Below are 22,492 nucleotides of genomic sequence, written 5' to 3' on the forward strand. Positions count from 1 at the left end.
CTTTTTTTCTTATTTCAAGGTCTCGGGTGGCCTCACTTGACTCACGGTTTTAAAAATTTTACACCTGACCCTTTCCCAGACTTCTACTCAATGATCTGGCTTCCCTTGGCCAGAAGCATCATGGTGACTTCTCTGTCTTAGCCCAGAACCCAAGTGATCTTCCCCAACTTTATCATATACTTTATCATATACATATCATATATCATATACATATACTTTATCATATACATATCTGCATATATTTGCATATAATGATTGGTGGGGTCAATGTTGTAAAATTATAGGAAGTGCAATGCCTGCTTCTCCCCTGCCAAATAGAGCAGAGGGTTTAAGGTAGATTTAAAAACAACAGAAACCTGGTCTAGATTAAAAACAATAGATACACTCAGCTAATGGCAGTCTAGTTGCCATTTTCCTTTCTGTATATGTAGCATTGACACATGTGCCCTGATCAGACTCTCTTTGTTTCTCCTGGCAACTGCATCACACACTGAACCTTCTTCCTCCACTTGGCCAAGATTCCTGGGACATGCTAGATGAAATATGCCCCATATTTTACAGTCAGAATCAGAAGTATTCTCTGACCTCACAAAAAGACCCAGCCAGCTTTTGAACTAATGACATCCCTCGACCACAAGATTTATTTCTAGACAGAGATGGTCACAGTGAATGCTCACCGCACAGGCACCCAGTGAATGCTTCCTCTATGTAAGCAACTAGGTCTCAGACACAGCATGAAAAAGACATGCAAGATTACTAATTAAATTCATTATTTTGGCTGTGGATACAGAGCACATGAAGACTGCAAATGTCTCATGATTCCTTCCCTGGTCTTTGTGCAGGTAAAGTGGGTGTGGCTTACTCTCAGAAAAGCCTGGGAAACCATGGCTTTCTCAGCTCTCCACCACCACTCATGGCAATGATGCTTCATAGACATAAGTATAAGGGAGGGGAGCCAATAAGACCTGTGGTTCAGGGGCCATGCAATTCTCCTATGTAGTCTGTGGCACAAAACAACCAAGTCAGATCTGAGCTGTGTGTAAAGCCTGGGCTTGCCAGTACAGACCAGGGAGCTTAGATAAGTGTCCTCACTCCTGAATGGAGAGGCCAACACTTCACAGGACGACTAGGAACATGCATGGCTTGAGTGTGAAGCGTCTCCCACAGGCACATATGTTAAAACATTTGGCCACCAACAGGTGGCTGCTGTTTTGGGCGGATGGGGGAACTTTTGAAAGGTGAAGCATCACTGGAGAAAGTGGGTTGTTAGGAGGAGGATCTTGAGGCTTACATCCCAGCCTCACTTCATGTCAATGAACTGCTGCTTGGTCTGATGTATATGAAGACATAACAGTGTCGAATGACCATGGGTAGAGCCAAACCCACCACCACACCTTCCTCAATGTATTAGTTAACTTTCTAGTTATTACGAAATACCTGACAGAAACAAGGAAAGGAGGAGTGTATACACACACACACACACACACACACACACACACACACACACACACTTATAATATTTTTAAATGGACTCCTTCTTTTCCCTCCAATGATTTGACAGGTTAAGGAATTTTTTGTTAGGATGACCATTTCTCCTGGCAGATCAACGCAAATAATCTTTCCAACTTTCTCTCCATACCTACGACATTTAACAGGGCAGACGGAAAGCCATTCATCAGATTCTAAAGACTTGTGATTTGCATCCCTGCACTTTGAAAATTGATCTCGTCTGTGTTAATATCAGGATTAGTGGATCCTGCTATATTTCTATTGATCTCAGTTAAATCCAACACAGTTTTGCCTAGACACACAGGCACAGCAAGCCCCTTGAATTTCCACATGCAAGGGTGAAGCAGAAAGCTACCATCTCCCTGCAGGAACTCTGAACACAAACTGGAATGTTTTAAGCTGTTTAATCTTCAATAGAAAAGTTAATTCTCTTAAAGAGAGCAATGTATTTCGGCTCATGTTCCTTCAGAGAAATGGAACTTGGGACTTGGTCATCTACTTTGTTTTGCCTCCAAGGCTACTGACTGCTGTATTAATAAATCACATCACAGCATTGTATAGCATATCCTCATGTATCCCAGGCTGGACCCAAGTTCATCATGTATTTGAACATAACCTTGAACTTATGGTCCTCCCTTTCCTCTTCTAGACTTAAAGCCTTGTACACAGTATCCAGTTTCTGTAGTGCTGGGATTTGAACCCAGGGTCATGCTAGGCAAGCACTCTACCAACCTTTCCCAGTAAGGCTATTGACTTAACACCTCACTCCTCCTGTAGATTTTGAAACACAAGAAGCCCCACCAGACTGGCTATTTCAGACAGTGTTGTCATGGTCAGAGACATCCTCCTGAGGTCAAGTTCTTTGCTTTGTGGAAGACACTGCCTTCTTCATCTGATCAACTTCAGCTCACAGAATCCCACCCCTGTGCTTGAGCTCTTTTCCCAGCTCTCTCTTCTATAATCCTCCCAGCTCACCCCTCTCAGCCTTCAGTGGGTTTCCTTCAGTTTATCAAGCACGCTAAACTGCTTCCAGCCATATAGCCTTTGCACTTAGGGTGTTCTTCTCCCAGGCCTGCAGCTTTCTAGACCTTACTTTCCTCACACAGTCTACGCCATTCCCCTATCACATCTCTTAATGATCTCCCCATGGCCTAACAAGCATTCATTTTTCCTGGTCCTTCATTGGCTGAGTTGCTTTCTACCATTTTCAACACATGTCTGCAAGATCTTTGCTTTGGCCATGAATATAGGTTTGTACATGAAGGAGAACCTAAACTTACTATGTCAGCTTTCACTTCAGTGTGGCAAAAGAGAAAACAGCACAAATGCTTCCCACTCCCTCCTGGGTCCCACCCAAACATCATGTGCAAAGCTAGAATCAACCAAGCTCAGGCAAGCTTTTATTTAAATTTGGAAAGTAGCCACCTGGGAACTAGAAACAAGACAGAGGAAGAAGGAGCCGGGGAAAGGAGCCCAGGGAGACAGAAAATGGGAAGCACTATTGAAGAAAACTCCTGCAGGGCTGGGGCGGGGTGGCACCATCTGTGGGCTCTAGGTGTGAATTCTACCTTTCCGGTTTACTCACTGCATGGCTTTCTACAAGGTTTCTCTTTGTTTGGCTGGATTATTTTTTCATTTTTATTGGCATGAATGTGATGAGTGAGTGTGTGTGTGTGTGTGTGTGTGTGTGTGTGCGCGCGCGTGTGTGCGTGTTGAGTCCAGAAAGCAAACCTGGGTGGTTTCTCAGAAAAGCTATACACCTCATTTTGAGATAAGATCTCTTGCTAACCTGGAACTCAACAAGTATGTTGGGCTGGTTGCTCAGTGAATCCTGGAGATTCATTTGTCTCTACCTTTCCAGTGTACAACCATGCCTGACTGGTGGCATCATCGCCACTGTCACCATCACCAATACCATTACCGCAGCACCATCAGGACCACCACAACACTATTATTATTATTATTATTATTATTATTATTATTATTATTATTACTACTACTACTATTGGTTCTAGGGCTCAACCTCAGGTCTTCAAATTTTCAGGACAAGCCCCTGACCAACTGAATGCTTCTAACCCTGAACAAGTTTCTTACCATGCTTATAATTAATTAGCTAGTATCAGTTTCTCATGACAAAAAAACGCCCAGTCCATATGAACCCTGGAATTAAACAAATGCATACATGACATATCTCCATGCATGTAACTCTTGTGATTTACTACATGATCATGGCAATGGGGTATATTTGATATTGTGACTGGGTTATAGATACTACTGCACGAGCTCCTAGGCAGGAGTGAACACGTCTAGCCAGGAGCATCCCCGGAACTCACTTGATCTTGACGAACTTCCGACAGGGTACCGTATTCCTCACGCAGGTCTCAGTCAGCGGGTCTATGTCTTCTACGATGACGAAGGGGGCTTCCTCTAAGGTGACAATGCTGAGGTGGTTGTCATCTGGCTCGCAGTCAGAAAAGGACTTGTACCTCGGCCACACAGCATGCCTCAGGCTCAGGGTCTGGTTCTCCCACTTGCCCACCTGCATCACAAACACAAAGCCACACTGTGTGTGCATACGTCCCTGACTTATAGAAAGGCAATGGCAGGTCCTTCTTATAGGAGACAGGGGTGGTATCTGATGAGGACCTGGATGTTGGATAGCTCCTCCCCGCAAGGCTCCTCTAGAGGCAAATGGCATGTGCATATCTGACAGTGGTGACTAACATCTGAGGTCTCCCCAGAAAGACCGGTTACTCTGGCAGAGATAAGGCCATGGGGTGTCATGGAAACAGCATAGATTGTGATAGTCACAGAGGTGTAGGTCTGGATAAGCATCTCCCCCTGTGCAATCGTGTGAGATCTTTATCACCGGAGCATCTGCTTCCTCATCTGTCCCATGATGCAATTCCACCTTGCTTCCTATGATGTCAGGAGAATCGGGAAGAGCATGCATAGCAGAACAAGCGCTTGGCAACATGAAGGACCTCGGGCTTCTACTGCAATCATAGAGGAGGGGAAAGAGAGAAGGAGGCACCAAACTGTGCTGAGAATAGAAAGGGAAGAAAGGAGTAACAAGAAATGGATGAGCAAAAACCAGGACTGAGCACAGAGAAGACTGAAGGGGCCAGAACCAGTGATGGATGGAATTAGAAGCATCATCTCCAGCCCCAATATAGTCCCATTTAAGTTGCAAATGAAGGTGAACTTTCATTAATCCACAGAGCAGAGACTATTACTGCTTAGCACGCATCAAGACCTGTCAAAATAGAATCGATTGTATTCCCTTTGAGCAGCAGCCAGCATCTCAGTGAAATCAAATTGAAGGCTGTATGTTTTGAACCTTAATTTTATTTGACAGTTTATTGGCACTGTTCACATACTCGCCGGGAGAAAGCTGCCCCTGCGCCTTGCTGTCTCCTTCCTCCTCCTGAGCAGCCGCCTGACACCACAGGTCAGTGCTTTATTTGTAATACCAACCTCAAGGAAAACACCTCATCGGAGCAGCTAAGTGCAGAGCTCAGGCTTGTCTGTGTTGATGTGACCCGCTCACCTCTCCTCCAGTGACGTGAGTGTCACCAGAAATGAATCTCAGGCCCTTAAAGGGAATCCAGACACATTGAGCACCAGGAGGTGATAAGGGTGAAGAAGAGAAGAAGAATTTCTGCTCTCTGAGATTACCTCATCATTCGCACTGGAAAATTTTTGCTGGCTGTAAAGAAACATCCCATGTGGCTAATTACAAAATTGTCTAGCTTTGGTGATAGCATTCTTTTTTAGCCACAGAGGTTGGCAGACTAATTTGGTGAAGCAAACCCGCTCATCCAGCCACGATGTTTGATATAAGCTAGGGAAAATGTGGAGTCCGAGGAATTTTTTCTTAGTTCAGCATTGATTTATTGAACACCTACTGTGTGCTAGTACCAGCTTAAGGGTAATGATGTATCAAGCAGAATGTTTTCTGTCTTCCTGGTGTTTTCCGTGAGCTGAGGGACAGTGATCAAAATAATAATGCCAATTATATAAATAGATTGCAAAACCTCGCTGTGGGAGAGATGGCACAGCTGGCGTGTGCTTGTGACACAAGCATGGGGACATGAGATCAGTCCCAAGAACTCATGTGACAAAGTAGGGCATGGTGCCATGGTACCACCATGTAATTCTACTGCTGGTGAGAAAGGGCAGGTCCCTGGGTCTTCCTGGCCAGCCCATCTCATCTAATCGGTGAATTCAAAGTTACTGGTGAGACTCTTTACAAAACAAAACCCCTGCCTTCACCCCCCCAAACAGGTAGCCAGTATCCTGAGAAACAATGCCCAAGGCCCAAGGTTGACCTCTGGCTTCCACACACACGCACACATATGTGTACCCTCACATAAATACACACTTGTGTACCCCCACATATGCATACGCATGCATACATGCATGCACATATACATACATAAACACATTTTAATGTGCATTTTCACTCCTTTCCATTGGTCTTGACCTTCAAGCGAGGCTGGGTAGAACAAAAGCTCTGACAGTTAAGAAGGACTTTTGTTTGTTCTCACCAGCTTCACCCTTTAGCTGAGCAACTTTGGAAAAGTCACTTAACCTCTCTGGGCTTCACTTTTTTGGTTTGTAAAAGTGCAGAGAACACTCAGAAACCTTTGTAAAGACTGTAGCGAGATCTAAATGAGACAAAAACGCACACAGTGCACCCATGGAGCGTAGAAGCATGGTCGCCCGCAGCAGACACTCATTCTGTGGTTAGCATGTACAACAGAGCTCCAACATCACCTCATTTGAAAGGCCATCCTTGCTGTCCCCAGAGACAGTTCACCCTGTGCCTGTCTCCACTCTGGCATTCCATATTGTCAGTAAGAAAGATCACATCTGTGTAGGCAGGAAACACCATCACATAAGTCTGTATGCCCTCCCCAGACCCATATCCTACATGATAAACATTATAGTGTCAGCCAACTTCATAGTTCAACACAGAGAGGTTGTGCAACTGTGCCTACCTCACACAGTAAAACTAACTATTGCTTTCAGCTCTATAAGACACAAACTTGCTGTCTCACCACATTCTCTCTGGGTGTTTCTATTCATTCATCCTTGATAGCCACACAGAATACCATGAAGGCTCTTTCTAACTGCCAATATACATTATATGCATAAGGATCTGAGCTGAGCCAATGAGAGGCATTCGTGGAAACCTGCTCAGGCTATTAGTATACAGTTGTCATGACCTTCAGAACAGGATGTTAGAGAATGACTGTTGAGCTGGATAATGGAAAGATCAGACCAATAAAATGATGCCATCCTTTATGTTTGTGTTTGTGTGTGTGTGAGCACATGTGTGTGTGTGCATGTGTGTTGTATGTATGTGAGTATGTGTATGCATTCATGCATGCCTGTGTGTTCTTGTGTCAGTGTGTGCACATGCATGTTCATGTGAACATGCACAGATATATATGCATTTGTGTGCATGTGTGTTCACATGTATAGTTTGGTATGTATAAGTGTGGATGTGCAAGTGTGCTTGTGTGTGCATGTTCTTGTGTGTGTACACATGTATGCATGTATACATGTTTGTGTGAGCATCCATGCAAGCATATGCATGTGTGTAAGGATTTTTAAGTATGTGTTGTCCATGTGTGTATGCATGTGCATGTGTGTGCGTGTGCATGTGTGTGCGTGTGTGTGTGTGTGTGTGTGTGTGTGTGTGTTGGAGAAGAATTGTAAATACAAGTGAATACATCTGTGAGTAGAGGCCAGAGATCAGACTTGGATGTTCTTCCCAGACACTGTAAGCTTGTTTTGTTTTTGTTTGTGAAAGCATTTGTTTTATTTTTAAGATTATAATTTAACTACAACATTTCTCCCTTTCTTTTCTTATCTCCAAACTCTCCCAAGTACCCTTGCCACCCTCTTCAAAGCCATGGTTTCTTATTTTCGCTGTTATTGCATGCATGCATAGACATTCCTAAATACAGCCTGTTCTGTCCATATAATGTTACTTGTATGAACATTTTCAGTGATGACTGTTGGGCACTGGACGACCAGTTGGTGTGCCACGTCTCCCATTCCCAGCATTCCTCATTTGATTGTAGCTCTTTGTGCATGGGTGAGGCTCGTCTTTTGAAACAGAGTTTCTTCTTCCTAACTTGGAGCTCAGTGATTAAACCAGCCTATCCGGTCAGTGAGCTCCAGTGATAGGTGTGACTCTGCCTCCCTGGCATTGAGGTTGCAGTGCACACCCATAGCTTTTTTTGTGCAGATGGGGAATGGGACTCAGGTCCTTACGCAGGTAGGGCACTTTGCTCACTGCACCATCTTCTCAGCTACTTTTTTCTAAGCCTGAATGTTGAAGTCTCCAGGCACTTACCAATTACTAAGCTCTGCTCTCAGCGGTTTTAATTTCCACATGCCTCTTGAACAAAAAAGAATGTGATGGGCAGAAAAAAAAAAAAAAAAAAAAAAAAAAAAAAAAAAAAAAAAAAAAAAAAAAAAAAAAAAAAAAAAAACCAACAACAACTTGATCATGAATATTTTTTTGTTCATAAAAACAAAACAAAAAAAAGGCCTCCACTCACCCAAACAGGCTGTGTGGGAGGAGAAAAAAATCTTTTTGCCTTCAAAATAAACTGAATTTTGATGATAGGGCTTTGGGGTATTTTCAGCAAATATACTGAGGTTTGGAGGACAAATGAAAACAATTGACCCGTGATGGAAAAAAGTGATTTCACTGAAGGAAATATAAAAAGAGAAATTAACTTTGTAAGGATTTTTTATCCATTCTTATTAATATAATTTAAATACAGTGCTTTGAGGACGCTAACTGCCCTTCAGCTTCTAGAAAGTGCTCTGTGAATGGGCAGTGATTACTCTGCAAATATTCAGCCAATATGTTCTCAGAGCAGAGATAATTTCATCTCCAGAAACTGCATGTCTTGAGTTAATGTCTCTGCCACTTCATGTCTGAATAAGCTCAGAGGGGTGTCACAGGGACAGCAAGAGGCTAGGAAAATTTAGGCTAATACATGTGTACATCTCTTTTTTCAGAGGGCTGTGAAGGCTTGATTCCATTTACTTTATTTATGAAATGTTTATAAGAGACTATTAAAATAACCTCATTGCTGGCTCTCAGATCTCCAAACCATACAAACACATACCTGACATACATGAACACCAAAAGTAGGTGGCGGGGGGGGGGGGAGATTTCAACGTACATGACATACATGAGCCGAAACTGGGGGCGGGGATACCGCAGGGGGTAGAATGGCTACCTAGCCTGCACAAAGGCTCTGGAGTTGATCGTCCACAGTGCATAAACAAGGATGCCCGAGTTCTCAATCTAGCCCTGCCCAAACCTTCAGGCTACCTGTGTAGTCCCTTCTACAAACACCTCCCAGCAACCTCGCTGCTGTGTCCCCTGGCCTTTTCTCTTTCTGCCTCTCAGTCACTCCATCAAATACTCTCTGCATGTCTGCACAGTCTAACATGTACACTGACCCTTCACTCTTACCAATAAACAAGCACATGTCAACATGTGCCAACGCCATCTCTACGTGAACCTATACATCAGCACATGCCTGTACATACTCAGACCACATGCACGCTCATAACCCACACATACAACTATACATTCAGATGTGCTCCTCCAGACACTTGATCATGTGTGCACATATACAGATAGGATGCTAAGCTATAGTAGATGACGTACACCTTTTGGTGAAAAAAGACGCCTTCCCTGAACGGTACCCACTCTGTTACCATGGCTACACAACCTTTTCCCTTACCTGTTGTCTCACCTACTGAAATCCAACAGTTCTTTTCAGGTCTAGCCACCTCCAATGCCAATTCTTCAGTGGATGGTGATTCTCCGTATGAAATGTTGTGTATGCATGCATGTGTGTGCACATGAGGGGTCGGGGGAGAGAGAGAGAAATCTCTAGACCATTCTTGTTTTCCTCGCTTGTTCTCCTATGAACTACACACACAAACGCACACCCACACATCGAATGCATCACTTTGTTCACAACTGAAGCCCCTGGAGCTGCCCCATTGACAGTTCTTAGAGAGACTGGCTTTCTTTGTGAAGCTTCCCATCTGGTTAAAGAAGAGTGGAGGAGATTCCTTCTTATTAAAGGGCTAGGATGCAGATCAGCTTAGTAGTAGAGGGATGGCCTGCCATGTACAGAGTCTATCTTTATTACAGCAAAAAGTATAATGTAACCCAACAGCAACAGGTGAGATAAAAGTTGTGCTGGGGGTTCCTACAGGGCACTAAGAAGAGAGAGTGTTTCCTGCTGTAGACAAGCAATGTGAAACAGACCAAGAGCTGGAGTGTATCCTGTTAGCTTCATCTTTAGTCTATGGACAACTGGAACATATGGATAGCTCTATCTTTAGCCTATGAATGACTGGAATGTATGGAAGGCTGTAGGTGGAACTTAGTGGAGATTTTTAATGAGAGGAATATTTTATGACACACCAGTGCAGAGAAAGAGGTTTTGGCACAAAGATTCTGACTGCAAAGGGATCCATCAGGAGGAAGGTGATTAAATCTGACTGACCTCGGTGGTAAGATTGCATAAACTCACAGCATCTCAAAGTAGGAGACTCATTAGAATTCAAAGATGAATGAAAGTTCTGTAGATAGATGCTCCAAGCTGGTCAGTCTACAGTATGAACCCCATATTTGCTGTAGTAAAGTGATCAATGACCAGCCACTTCGCTGAATATTTGATGAACAGAATCATAGAAATATCATCAATTATTTTTCATAGAATTCTGAGTAAAAGAGAGAAACAGCCTGTTTATCCAGTTCCTCTCCTTGGAGACAAGACAATAGAGACTGTGAAATTAAAAATCAGAGTTTGCTGCAAGGGACAATGGAAGCTGAGTTCACGCCACCTATGCCCCAGTCTGACTGGGCCCTCGTAGCTCGGGGAGTAATTTCATAAGCAGTTGAAAAAGCAGACTTTAAGACAAACACTTGTACAAAGCATGAGAGAGCATTTCACTCTAATAATAAGCAGTAGTTTAGTTCAAGCTGGAGGGAAGGTGAGTAACGAGCTCTTCAGGAAGACAAAGTTACAGCGAAAAGCAAAGCAAAGAGGGAGATTTCTCTCTACCTGAAATAGAAAACTCTTCCAAGGGGCGTAAGATAAGCGGCTGAGAAGGAGCTGTGACGGGATTTGGCGTCCATGCTTTGTACAAGTAGCACCATCCATTAGGCTTTGTCCCCATGCCTCATCCTGCTCATTAGTGCAGCAGCAAGCCAATGGCAGGGCTACACCGAGTCACTCAGTATCTGGGGTGGCAACTGCAGACTTCAGGCAGATCTGAATTTGGTGGCTCTAGGAAGGACAGCACATGTATCTGCACCACTGTAGTAGCTTGATCGGAAGTGGAAATGTGCCATGGCCAGAGTGTTTCACAGTAAGGTTCAGTCCTTTCTTGTGTTTTTAAAAACAAATATAGTACTTCAAGCTCATAGTAGCCTCAATACTTGCTATGACAGCTAGTGGGTGGAAGTCAAGTGTCACTTGGAAACTCTGTATCCAGGACAGTTCTAAGCAGCCAAACTCCACAAGGAAGTTGCTGTGAATTGCTGCAGGTGAGCCTGCCTTACTTCAGTGCAGTGGGGACTCAGTGGACATTTGAGAATGGGAAGTTTCAAGGCACCAATCGAAGGAGGTGAGATTATAAAACTTCACTCTTTGAAGGCTAAGAATGAAGCCGGGGGTGGCATGATGGTAACCCACACCTTTAATTTCAGAACTTTGGAGACAGAAACAGGAACCTCTGTGAGTTCAAGGCTGGCCTAGACTGAATAGTGAGTTCAGCCAGGGCTAAACAGAGAGACTCTACCTCAAAACAAACAAACAAACAAACAAACAAACAAACAGAAAGGACTTGGACCAGAGAGAAGGTTCAATGAGTAAAGATGTGCTTGCTGCCAAGTCTGATGACTAGAGTTGGATTCCTGGCACTACATGTTGGAAGAAAAGAACTAACCCCTGCTTGCTGTCCTGTTGCTCCTCAGTCGAACAGAGGCACATATGTGTGTGCATGTGTAAACACGCACAGAGCAAATAACTGTCACATAAACTGTTAGAAGATTGGACTCCTAGGGCATGAACTCTGAGCTATGAGTGAAGCACTTGCTTTACAAGTGTGAAGAACTGAGTTTAGATCACTAGCACCAAAAATAAACATTAAAAAAAAAAAAAAACCAACCTAGAAATGGCACAGTAGCTCTGTAATCCTGACAATGGGGAGGCAGAGACACGAGGATCTGTCCCTTCATCTCGCTGCTTACCTGGTGAAGCACAATCACGGAGCTCCAGGCTCACTGAAAAGCCCTGTCTCAAAGAATAAAGCGGAAAGTAACTGAAGAAAACATGAGACATCAACCTCCAGTCTCTATATGTACAAACACATATGTGTGCACACCAACACATATTCATATACACCATACACACACATACACAGAGAGAAGGAGGGAGAGAGGGAGGAACAGTGAGGGGGAGGGAGGGAGAGAAATTCTTTGAGAGAGAAGATAGGAGAGAGAGAAGGAGGGAGAGAGAGAGAGAGAGAGAGAGAGAGAGAGAGAGAGAGAGAGAGAGACAGAGAGAGAGAGAGAGAGAGAGAGAGAGAGAGAGAGAGAGAGAGGAGAGAGAGTCCTAAATTTGCAGTGTTTGGTGTGGGTTGAGGCCTGAGATACTGACACCTCTGCTGGCATCTTAAGGTAGTCTCTTCTTTGAGAAGAACTGGGAAGATTCTACCTTTGGCTACAGGCAGAATTAAATGCAGCTGAAGAAAAAAGATGGAAGTCTTTCTTCCTGGGTGACTTACATAACCCAGTGGCAATTGCCAGCAGATCTAATGAGTTTAATCAGCTATTAGAGCCTTAATTAAATTCCTCTCAGTTGAAATTTCAGAATCACCTAATTGTTACACAGCTCACATCGGAGCTGTTGGGTTTTCTCTTCTGTAACCATTCTTGGGTTAATCTAATATCTTTAAAGGTAAGAACACCAAATGTTGTATAACCAGGCACCAATGTGGTCCTCTAGAAGATGTGCTTTGACATTTTCACAAACAACTCACATGTCTACATCCATCCCTTTCTCTTTTTTTATTGGTGCATATTTATTACATTGTGTTGGGTTTCATAAAGATGTTTTTTCCAGGTTTGTAATGTTTTTTTGACTATATTCCTCTTTCCTTAGCCCATCCCACTAATACCCTTCCTTTCCCTAGGCTCCCCTTCTGTGGTCACACTGTTTGTATGTGTGCGTGTATGCACATGTGTGTGTGCATGTATGTATCTGTATGTATGCGTGTGTGCGGTTCTACATATCTACAAAAAAAGTCTAAAACTCACAAATAAGAAAAAAAAACAACTTGCAATATTTGTCTTCTTTGCCTTTCTGTGCCTGGTTGATTTGCCAATATAATGGTCTCCTATTGCATCCATTTTCCAGTAAATGACGTAATTTAATTCTTTATGGCTGAATAAAATGTCATCATGCCTAGGGAGCAGGGATTCTTTATTCATTCACCTACACTGATTCTGCAACTTGGCTATGGCAAACACGGCAGAGATGGACACAGATGTGCATTCCTAGGGGCAGTGGAGCCGGATCCTGTGCTAACATTCTTCTCTTCGGGCTCAGTCAACAGGAGAATAGCTCAAGGCTTGTTCCCGTTTGAAATTCAAATTTAAAAGTGAGAGTCTTTGACTTCATTTTTTTTAGGAGCTTGTGTATAATCTTTCCAATTCCTCTGTTCCTAGGTCCCCAGGGATGGAGAGAAGTCCTATTTCTTTGGTGTACTTTTAATTATTAAAAGTGATGTGGTTTTCTAGTTAGCTAAGCAGTTAACAGCGTTTTCTTCCTCCTCTTTGATTCCACATTGCAAAGATCTAACATCAGAGGCTTGAAAATTCATGGAAAAAGTAAAAGGACCTCTCATAATCACTAATTAATTTTTTGAACATGCTCCTGGGAGTCCTTCTTATTGTATAATTTTTGTATCAGTCAGCCTTTCATGGGCCATAATAATAATTATTGAATAACTAGTAAGTATAGTCATCAGCATTTATTGAGGTTCTACAGTCACCCCAATATGCATTTTCTTATTTGATTGCCATCATCCTGCAAGGGGGGAGGGAAGCTGTCACCTTCATTTTTGCAAACTGAAAGCCTTGAGGATGTAAGTGACTTTCCCAACATCAAAAAACAGCTGAGAGAATCTGGGGGCTGAGGTCAGGGTGTCAGACTCCCAAGACCCCAAGGCTTCCAAAGTTGATGTTTTGTCTGCTTTGGAAAGTTTCAAGGAAAATGACGTGGTGATCAGCATCCTGCCATGGACACAGTGATGTCTGGGAGTTGGGATATGCAGGTTCTGTGCCCCAGTCTGGAGAACCTATTTCCTTTAGAGAGGGACCATGTTGGCTTTCCTTGTGAAGTAGAGGAGGGGGAGAAGGGAGGGGGGGAGAGCGAGCCTGCGGTAGTCTTGTAGCTTGCGCTCGCTCCTCTGTACAGATTTCCCCAGTTTTCCTGTGAACTTATTCTCGGGCCTAAAGTCTACCATGGCAAATGCTTCCAACAGCAGAGCTATTAGTGAGCCCTGCTTTGTGGCCTTGGGGTTGAATTTCAGCACTATGACATGGACATCTGAAAGGCAATTAGAATAAGAGATCAGGGAGAAGGAATCCACTGCTCAAATGTGAGCCGCGTGACAATTGGGTAATTTGGGGATGTCAACCAATAAGAGTGCAATTAAGGCTCCTACAGCTGATTAGACTTTTCTGCCTCCATAGTAGCCTCTACCCTGTTACATAAGGGCCCTTAGAAAGGAAGGTCTGCCCTCCTGCTGTGTCTGCCTGCTTCCCATGCTGCTGTTTAACAAGACTATCTGTCCATACTGCTGCATCTGTTTTTACTGAAACCCAAATGCAAAATTGGGTGGCAAAAAATGCAAAAAAAAAAAAATGCAAAATTCACAGTAACTCTAAACTGAAGAAGAAAACAAGGTCTACAAACAAGGTCACCTCTCAGAGGAGGCATAAAAGGGGCAGACAGATGTTGGAACTGGGTTGGGGGAAGGCTAAGTACCACACACTGTTAAAAGAGAACCAGCCTGAGGTCGGTCCTCTCTTACAACGCAGCTGTCAGTCTTACTTTTTGAAAAAATGCCTTCACAAAGACTGTTTAGAAATATGGCAAAGGTTTCCTCTTGACCTTCTAATGTACTTTGTTCTGGGTAAATTTCAAAGATCAGCATTGCTTCCAACTGTAGAACAAACGAAGGGCCGTTTGCAATCAGGCAGAGTCAACAGCTCTTCAAGGGAGCATTTACCTAGATAATATTTAGTAGCTCTGTCCCCTTGGCCATGTTGCCAGGGAGTTAGAAATCGGCCAGAGTGGGAGAGTTGAGTTCCAGTGCTGGGAGGATGGGGAGCCTTTCGTCCTTACTGGCCTAAAGAGGATAAAGCGAGAAAGCTAAAACGTGAATACAGATAAGATGCTTCCTCTTCGGTATTTTTTTTGAATGAAAACCTTTAAAGTGGAAAATTTCAGCCTGAGAATATAACTATTTATTTAAAAAAAAAAACCATAAAGGTAACTTCCATGTAATCAAATTTCAGACTAAGGAAGCAGCTGGTATCAGCAATCACACCTGACTTGAAGAAAGTAACAGGCCAAGAGCGAATGGATTTCCTCACTCAGCATTATAAAGGAGGAAAGAGCCAGTTCCATCTGGCTCTCAGCCCTGAAAATTCAAATTTAACCTCACATCCAGTGTCTGCAAAGTTTTAAAATAAGGCTGTAAGACCTGAGGGTATCGATTGTTTGAAAGACATTTCATCCACTTGCCCCTGAGAAGCTACTGGGCTGTGAATGCTAAAGTGTTAGATGTCTGATGGACATCTGTGCTTTTATATCTGGGGCAAAATAATAAATTTAAATCTTTGAGATGGACATTTTTCTCCTTCAAGATGAAGGGGAGTCAGGGTCGATGCCTGAGGCACCAATAGCTATTACAAAGATACAAACCAAGCCCCTGTGCATGGGTTAACTCCAAGGCCATGACGAAATGCCTGCTGATCAGAAACTCGGTTCTCTGTAGATAAGATGGTATTTGACAGTCATTTCTCTTTGCTGAGCTCTGGCCACAAATGACTTTGCTCCAGGCTCTGTCTGAGCCCTAAAGGATTCCAGCAAGAAGATCCTCTAAAATACTAAAACCACGAGAAGATTTAATGGTGAGGAAAGAGTAATAAGCTTAAGCACAACTCTGTCCGTGGCTGGAAAGATGATGACCAGGGCTTGAGGAGGCGGCTCGGTTGCTAATGTGCTTCCTGCAGAAATATGAAGGCCTGGGTTCAAAATCTCAGCACACTCACAAAACAGGGGCATCACAGTACATGCCCGTGACTCCAGCTCTGATGGGGAGAGCTGGAATGGGCAGATCCCCGGAGCACAATGCTCAGCTATTCTAGAAGTCAGCAAGCTTCAGGTTCAGTGAGATACTTGTCTCGAACCATAAGGTGGCGAGAGATCGAATAAGACAGCCAACAAAAGCCTCTGGCCTCCCAAATGTCTATACCAATGAGCCCCTGTGTAACATATACATAACCTCAAACACACACACACACACACACACACGCACACGCACACGCACACGCATGCACACGCACACACACACACACACTACATGATTACTAGGATGTGTTGGGAGGGAGGGAGGGCCCTTTGGGATGTGACAGCTAAGACCCATTTCATAAAACAGAGCCTAAGTAACCCTCAACTGTCAGTCCAGTTCCACTCACAATGATCACCTCAGATAGGACCAGGTCCAGTGCTCTGTAGAGCTACTGAGAGGAAACTCAAATCAAGGCAACTAGCCCACCAGTGCCTCTGATTGCCCTCCCTGCTAAATTATACCACAAACGCAGCAGCTGAAAAGAACCTACAGCTACCAGGAGAGCAAAGCTGAGCAATGATAACACATGTAGGAGCTGTCATGTCATCTTTGTTAAAGCAAAAGGTTTCCGATTTGCACAAATTATAGTCAAATGTAGAATCCCAAGATTACTGATTAGTGTCTTGGCTAATTAGCAACATCACGCTTTAGGGTTAAATGATACTCAAGTCTTGGTTCATTCATTCAATAAATGTTTAGTGGCTTCTCTGTGACATCAGCCCTCTGTACAGTAGCTCTTGAAGGTGAATGGCCTCTCACCCTGACTTCAGCAAAGCATCATCCAAGGGTCAGATGTTTAGTCCATGGGTTAAGGATGGGGCTTCCTGTTTCATTTTCTTTTGTTTTGAGTTGGGGTCTCTCAACGTAACCACTTAGGCACTACACTCATGATTCTGCTGCTTGAGTCTCCAGAGTACTGAGACCACAGGTGCGTACATTACAAACAACTGAGTTTTCTATTTTTAAACGATTGAAAAAATACTATTTATGACACATGAAAATTCTATGAGGTTTGAATTTGCGTCCATCAATAAGCTTTAAATGGAACATGGCCATTGCTTGTTTTTCTATACGCCCTTTACAGCTGTCAAGCTAATGAGGCGGGGTTGAGGGCCTGTCAAGAAGACAGCATGGCCCTCTAAGCCTAAAATATTGGTAAACACGCCTCTTACATAAAACATTTGATAGTCACCATTCTAAATCCCTTTGGAAAAAGGACAACCAGTTGGCTATTAAGAAAGATAAAATACAAAGGCCTCCAAATGAATTATACATCATAATAAAAACCAATAAATAGGTCAAAGGTGACATAGATGCAGAAGATTCTCAGAAGTGATAAAGAATCAGGAAAGGTTGTCAGGCTCGGGTGTTTGGAGTCTGGAAAGGAGGAGGGCCTTGGAGATTAAAGGAACAGTGTAGACAGAGGCATAGGAGCAGCCGAACTGAAGATGCAGGTGCGCATTTGTGAGACAGGGATTTATCCCAACTGGATGAACCACACTGAGTGCAAAGGGAAGAAGCAAAGAGAATTAGAGGGAAAGACTGAGACCAGGCTGCAGAAGGAGAGGGATGTCGAGCTAACGTTCCTGCAGGCTCACTGGCATCTGTAGGCTTTTGAGTTTACATCTGTGATCTGTTTTGGTTCCCTTCTGGATTGGCTCAGAACCCTTGCACACTGTGTATGGTGGCTTTACTAATGTCTGCCACTATGCACCATATCAGACTTGTCCTGTCTGCTAATAACTGATGCCATTCGTTTTATAACATATTCTCACCTCTCAGGTGATTCATTTAAATTTTCAGGTCCATGTTTTTAAACCATGAACCACCTCCAGTCAACTTTAGCCATTTACCCCAGTGGCATAAATCCACTTAGCAAAACCTAATTCCAGTGACTCTAAGAAAGGCTACAGGCTCACTCGGGTAAGTTTATGTCTCTTCTCCAGTGTCATGCTGGCCCCGGGATCTCTGTATTTTCTTCCGAATGACCCTACCAGGCTTCCATCTCTTCCCCATCCTGGCCAATACCTTTCATTCTTCACTACCACAGAACTTTGTCCACTTTCACGAATGTCTGTCTCCACCTGTACTCTTGTTACACCCACGTGGCACATTCACCCCCTTCTCTGAGTCAGTCCTTTCCCACCTGTAAGTGAGCTGTACAGGTAGAGCATATCACCTGACCACCTAGCTTAATGTCGCTTCAAATTTCAGGATTCTCTCTCTCACCAAAAATATTTCTCTCTCTTCTTAAGTGCATCTCCACCATCCACTAGAAACTATTTCAAACCTTCACACCTGCCCACAAGGCTTGAGGGCTGCCAGCAGCAGCATTGCTCTAGGCTGGTAAATCTATCCCTTATTTCAGCTTAGGTGGACAACCCACGTAATCCATAAACTTACCTGGCTTCTGCATATGCCTCCTTTCTCCTCTAAGAATTAAGAATATCTTTCCTCCAGATCAGTGGTTCTCAACCTGTGGGTCTCCACCCCTTTGGTTTGGGGGGTGGTGGATGACCTTTCACCTAAGACCATCTGCATATCATATATTTCCATTATGATTCGTAACAGTAGCAAAATTGCGGTTATGAAGTAGCGGTGAAAATAATTTTACGGCTGGATGGTCACCATAACATGAGGAATGGTATTAAAGGGCATTAGGAGGGGTAAGAGCCACTGCTCCAGACTGACAGTGATCCCTCGTGCTTGGATATCTCTTTTCTGTAGTCGTTTGCCCTCTAAAGATCTCAGTGTATCTCTGTTCGCTAAATGGAAGGCATACCATACATCAGTCCCCGGAATTCTCACTGTGGGCCATCCATCTTCCCTGAGTGTGTCCACATCAGGCTATTTCTTACCCTCTTAGGCTGATGCAAGCCTCTTGACCTCAGATGTCCACACTCAGGTCTCTCCTACCCATCTCAGTATTCAGTTATCAACTCTAGGTCAATGGCATATAGCTCTAACTCCTTCACTAGCTCCTTCCTGCTCCCCGTACACTTCCAACACACTTAGAGTTGACTCACCCTCTTCTCTTCAGTCATGAGAGAAGTGCAAGTTCTCTTCCAACTCTAAGTCTGAATCACTGCATTCCCAATCATCCAAATGATCCTGGACCATGTCTTTGCCATCTCCTCTGTATATATTAAACCAAGTACCCAGTATTGAGACTACCAACATAGTGTGGGCTTTGAATCTGCTCTGGCCTCCAAAGAAGCCTCTCACTGGACTTTTCTGCTCTGAGGTAATTTTTCCCATCAGTCCATCCTCCAGGCCATGACTCTCATCTAAGCATTCCACTATCCCTGTTAGGGTTAACAAAGTTAAACTAGAAGCAAATATTATGGTCTAAATGGCCCAGTCTCTAGTCTGTCCTTTCTAAGACATGATCATGCCAGTATCATTTTTTGACAACCAATGCCTGATCCCACTTTGCCCCACATGGATTCATAAAGTACAGAGAGCTAAGCAGAGGCTGGTAGATGCAGCCAGCTCTTCTCTCAGCAACATATTTTAACACCATTTACCCTATCCAGAAAATCCCCTGCCAACTGTTTGCCGGGCATACCTTATATGGCATTCAGACCCCCCAAACCAAGGAAAGAGTCTTCAGCTCCACAGGACTGGAGAGGAACCCTCTTTTCTCCTTAAGTCATCAACGATATACCCAAACATTCATCTGTGTGCTCCAGCAGACTTCCGCAGTTCAGGGACTGGGTTCTGCCTACCTTTGTATCTCTTGTATCCAGCTCAGGGCTCTAAATGCTCATTAAATACGTTAATTAACAATCTAAACCAGTTGGGCCGTCCTAAAGGCTCCCCCTGCAGTCAATGATAAGCTTCACTTGCTCTCTTAGGTGTGAAAAGTAATGTAGACTTGAGTCGGCTGAACATGAACTTGTGCTTGGCAACAGTACTTTGCAGGCTGGGTGACCTTGTTTAATGACACCTCTTGAACACCGACTTCCTCATCTGTGAAGTGGGCATAACAGGAGTCATCATACCATATGGTTCTTAAGAAAATTAAACAAAAACAAAAACAATAAATAAAGCAATTCAATGAAAGTACAAAGGACTGACTCCAGTCTCTTCCATGTAGCTGGTCACTGCCCAACCGATATGATCTGGTCCATACTATTCAGGGCTCTTGGAATGATTTTATTAGCTCTTGCAGATGAACCATTGAACACGATGCCCAGCATTTAGACAGCCTTCAGCCAATGCCCCTTTCCACCTTCAGTGTGCATATCCTCCTACAGTCCTGGCTGATTCTTGAATGTAACTCCAGAGAACATAAAGTAAGACACCGACTATAAAATCCAGGCCCACAGCTTGTCTACCAAAAGGACACAGGCATTTGCTTCCTTCTGTAACAAGAGACAGCTCTGCTTTGCACTTAACTGCTGACTGTTTTAAATAGAACCCATATTGTCTATTAATACAATTCTGTGCACAGAGAAGGTCCTGCCAAAAGCAGCCTGCCATTACCTTAGTTCTCCAATAAACCCAAAGGCCTGGAAATGATTCGATTCTCCTTCTTCCGACTGGAGGTTTTGCACAATTAATGCATGTCATTAACTTCATAACTATAAATGTAACTCAAATGATCTTGGATTCTTATGAACAGGCTTGTTAGTGTTTGACTGGCCAAGAAGCTGTACTGGGAAAAGATGAATAGAAACCTCAGAAAGCAGTAATCGTAGATGCTCAGAAAGAGCAGCGTAGTTAGAAAGCTGTGCTATTATAGGGATGATAATATCAAAGACGCCTGACTATATAAGACCCCATGAATTATAAGTTACTGTTAATATCACATTTTTGCCATTCACGGCAGTCACATAAATTGCTAGCATTGTTCAGAGCAGTAAACCAATGTTCAATCTAATAACATGGCCCAGAAGAGGCAGAGTTTTCTGGCCGATACTTCCCTAATTGTGTGTACGTCAGTAGTCAGTATTCACCCTATTGTGTGGGCTATGGAAATGGCCAATGATCACTGAGGATGTTTGTCTTTAGTGTCTAAAACCGGCGCCCGTGAGAAAGAAGAACGCTGTTGGTAGTTCTCAGAAATCCACTCAAAATGCAAAAGGCAAAAGAAAATAACCGAAATAAGTGCCATTTAAAAAAAAATCTAGACTGCACTCTAAATGCGCAGTGACTCCATTTGCTAAGCCCTTTCTGCCATGTCCCATGGTCTCTACTAGATATTTAGCACAAATTACCTCCAACTTTCACAGTCTATGAAGTGGTTGAGCGATGATGTTCAATTAATTGACATCTCTAGTCTTCACTTTTCTTATCTCCAAAATAAACTATATCTACTGCACAGTATTGTGAAATGTGGAGAAAGAGAGACAATGACAGAGAGAGATGGAGACAGAGACACAGGGGGAGAGAGAGAGGTAGGGGAGAGGGAGAGGATTAGGAACTATATAGAAAACCTAAAGTGTTTCATATTTCAGTTCTCTACCTCTTACACCCCTGGGAGATGTCAGCTGCACTGTAGAATCTGAAGATGGAACAGAACGTAATGGTCAAATCATGGGCTTTGGAGGCTGACAAATGGAGTCACAATCTTGCTCAGATTGTTGGAAATTAACTGTTCTCTGCCTCTTAGTTTTTTCATTTACAAAACAGGCATCATAAAAGTACTAACATCATGCAGGTTGTTGTTGTTGTTGTTTGGTTTCTTTGTGAATTAAAAGGAGCTATAAGGTGTAGAGAGGTGGTTGAGTGCTTGCTAAGAACAGATTGAGGACATGAGTTCACATCCCCAATATCCACCTAAAAACTAGGTGTAACAGCTCCTATCTGTAACCAAGACACTGAAACCAAAGGCAGACGGAGGATCCCTGGGACTTATTCAGCCAGTCCAGTTGAACACAGTACACTCCAGATTCAGTAAAACATTGTCACAAACACACACACACACACACACACACACACACACACACACACACACACACAGAGAGAGAGAGAGAGAGAGAGAGAGAGAGAGAGAGGCACATGCACACACATAGAAACACACACACTCATACATATGCACACATGCACACACACCACATATAAGTACATGAAAGGCCACATATCTAAAGTCCCCTCTGAGTTACAGGAAGAATTTGATGAATGATGGCATCAACAACTCACAGACACACTGTGGCCAGGGAAGGCATTATCATTAACTCCATCCTACTATGGTCTGAGAAATATGAAGAATGCTGTTTCAAGGTTGGCCAGAATATCATAACTAAATGAGTCTCATGCACAAACACCTCACCCCAGCTATTAACCAGTGGAATGCTTAAGGAAGCTACTGATCCTTGGACTCTGATGACCTCAACACTTACCCTATTTGTATACATAACCACTTGCTTCTCTCTTAATGTTAATTTGGACCGGACATCCTTGTCTTTGCATCCAGTCCTCACAGGTTAAAGTGTTATTCCATGGAATTCAACACCTATACGTTTGCATCTTTATGTGTTCTCAGTTGCAT

General features: G+C 43.4%; 1 protein-coding gene across 1 annotated transcript in view; it reads right to left on the reverse strand.

Moving 5' to 3' along the window:
- Grin2a (glutamate ionotropic receptor NMDA type subunit 2A) overlaps nt 1-22,492 on the reverse strand; it is a 415,299-nt gene that overhangs the window by 98,553 nt on the left and 294,254 nt on the right. Inside the window, exon 6 of the mRNA XM_034508024.2 lies at nt 3,843-4,048. Coding sequence (XP_034363915.1) covers nt 3,843-4,048 — 206 coding nt within the window. The remainder of the gene's footprint in view (nt 1-3,842; nt 4,049-22,492) is intronic.

This window comes from Arvicanthis niloticus, chromosome 6 (assembly GCF_011762505.2).
Source record: "Arvicanthis niloticus isolate mArvNil1 chromosome 6, mArvNil1.pat.X, whole genome shotgun sequence".
Taxonomy (NCBI): Eukaryota; Metazoa; Chordata; class Mammalia; order Rodentia; family Muridae; genus Arvicanthis; species Arvicanthis niloticus.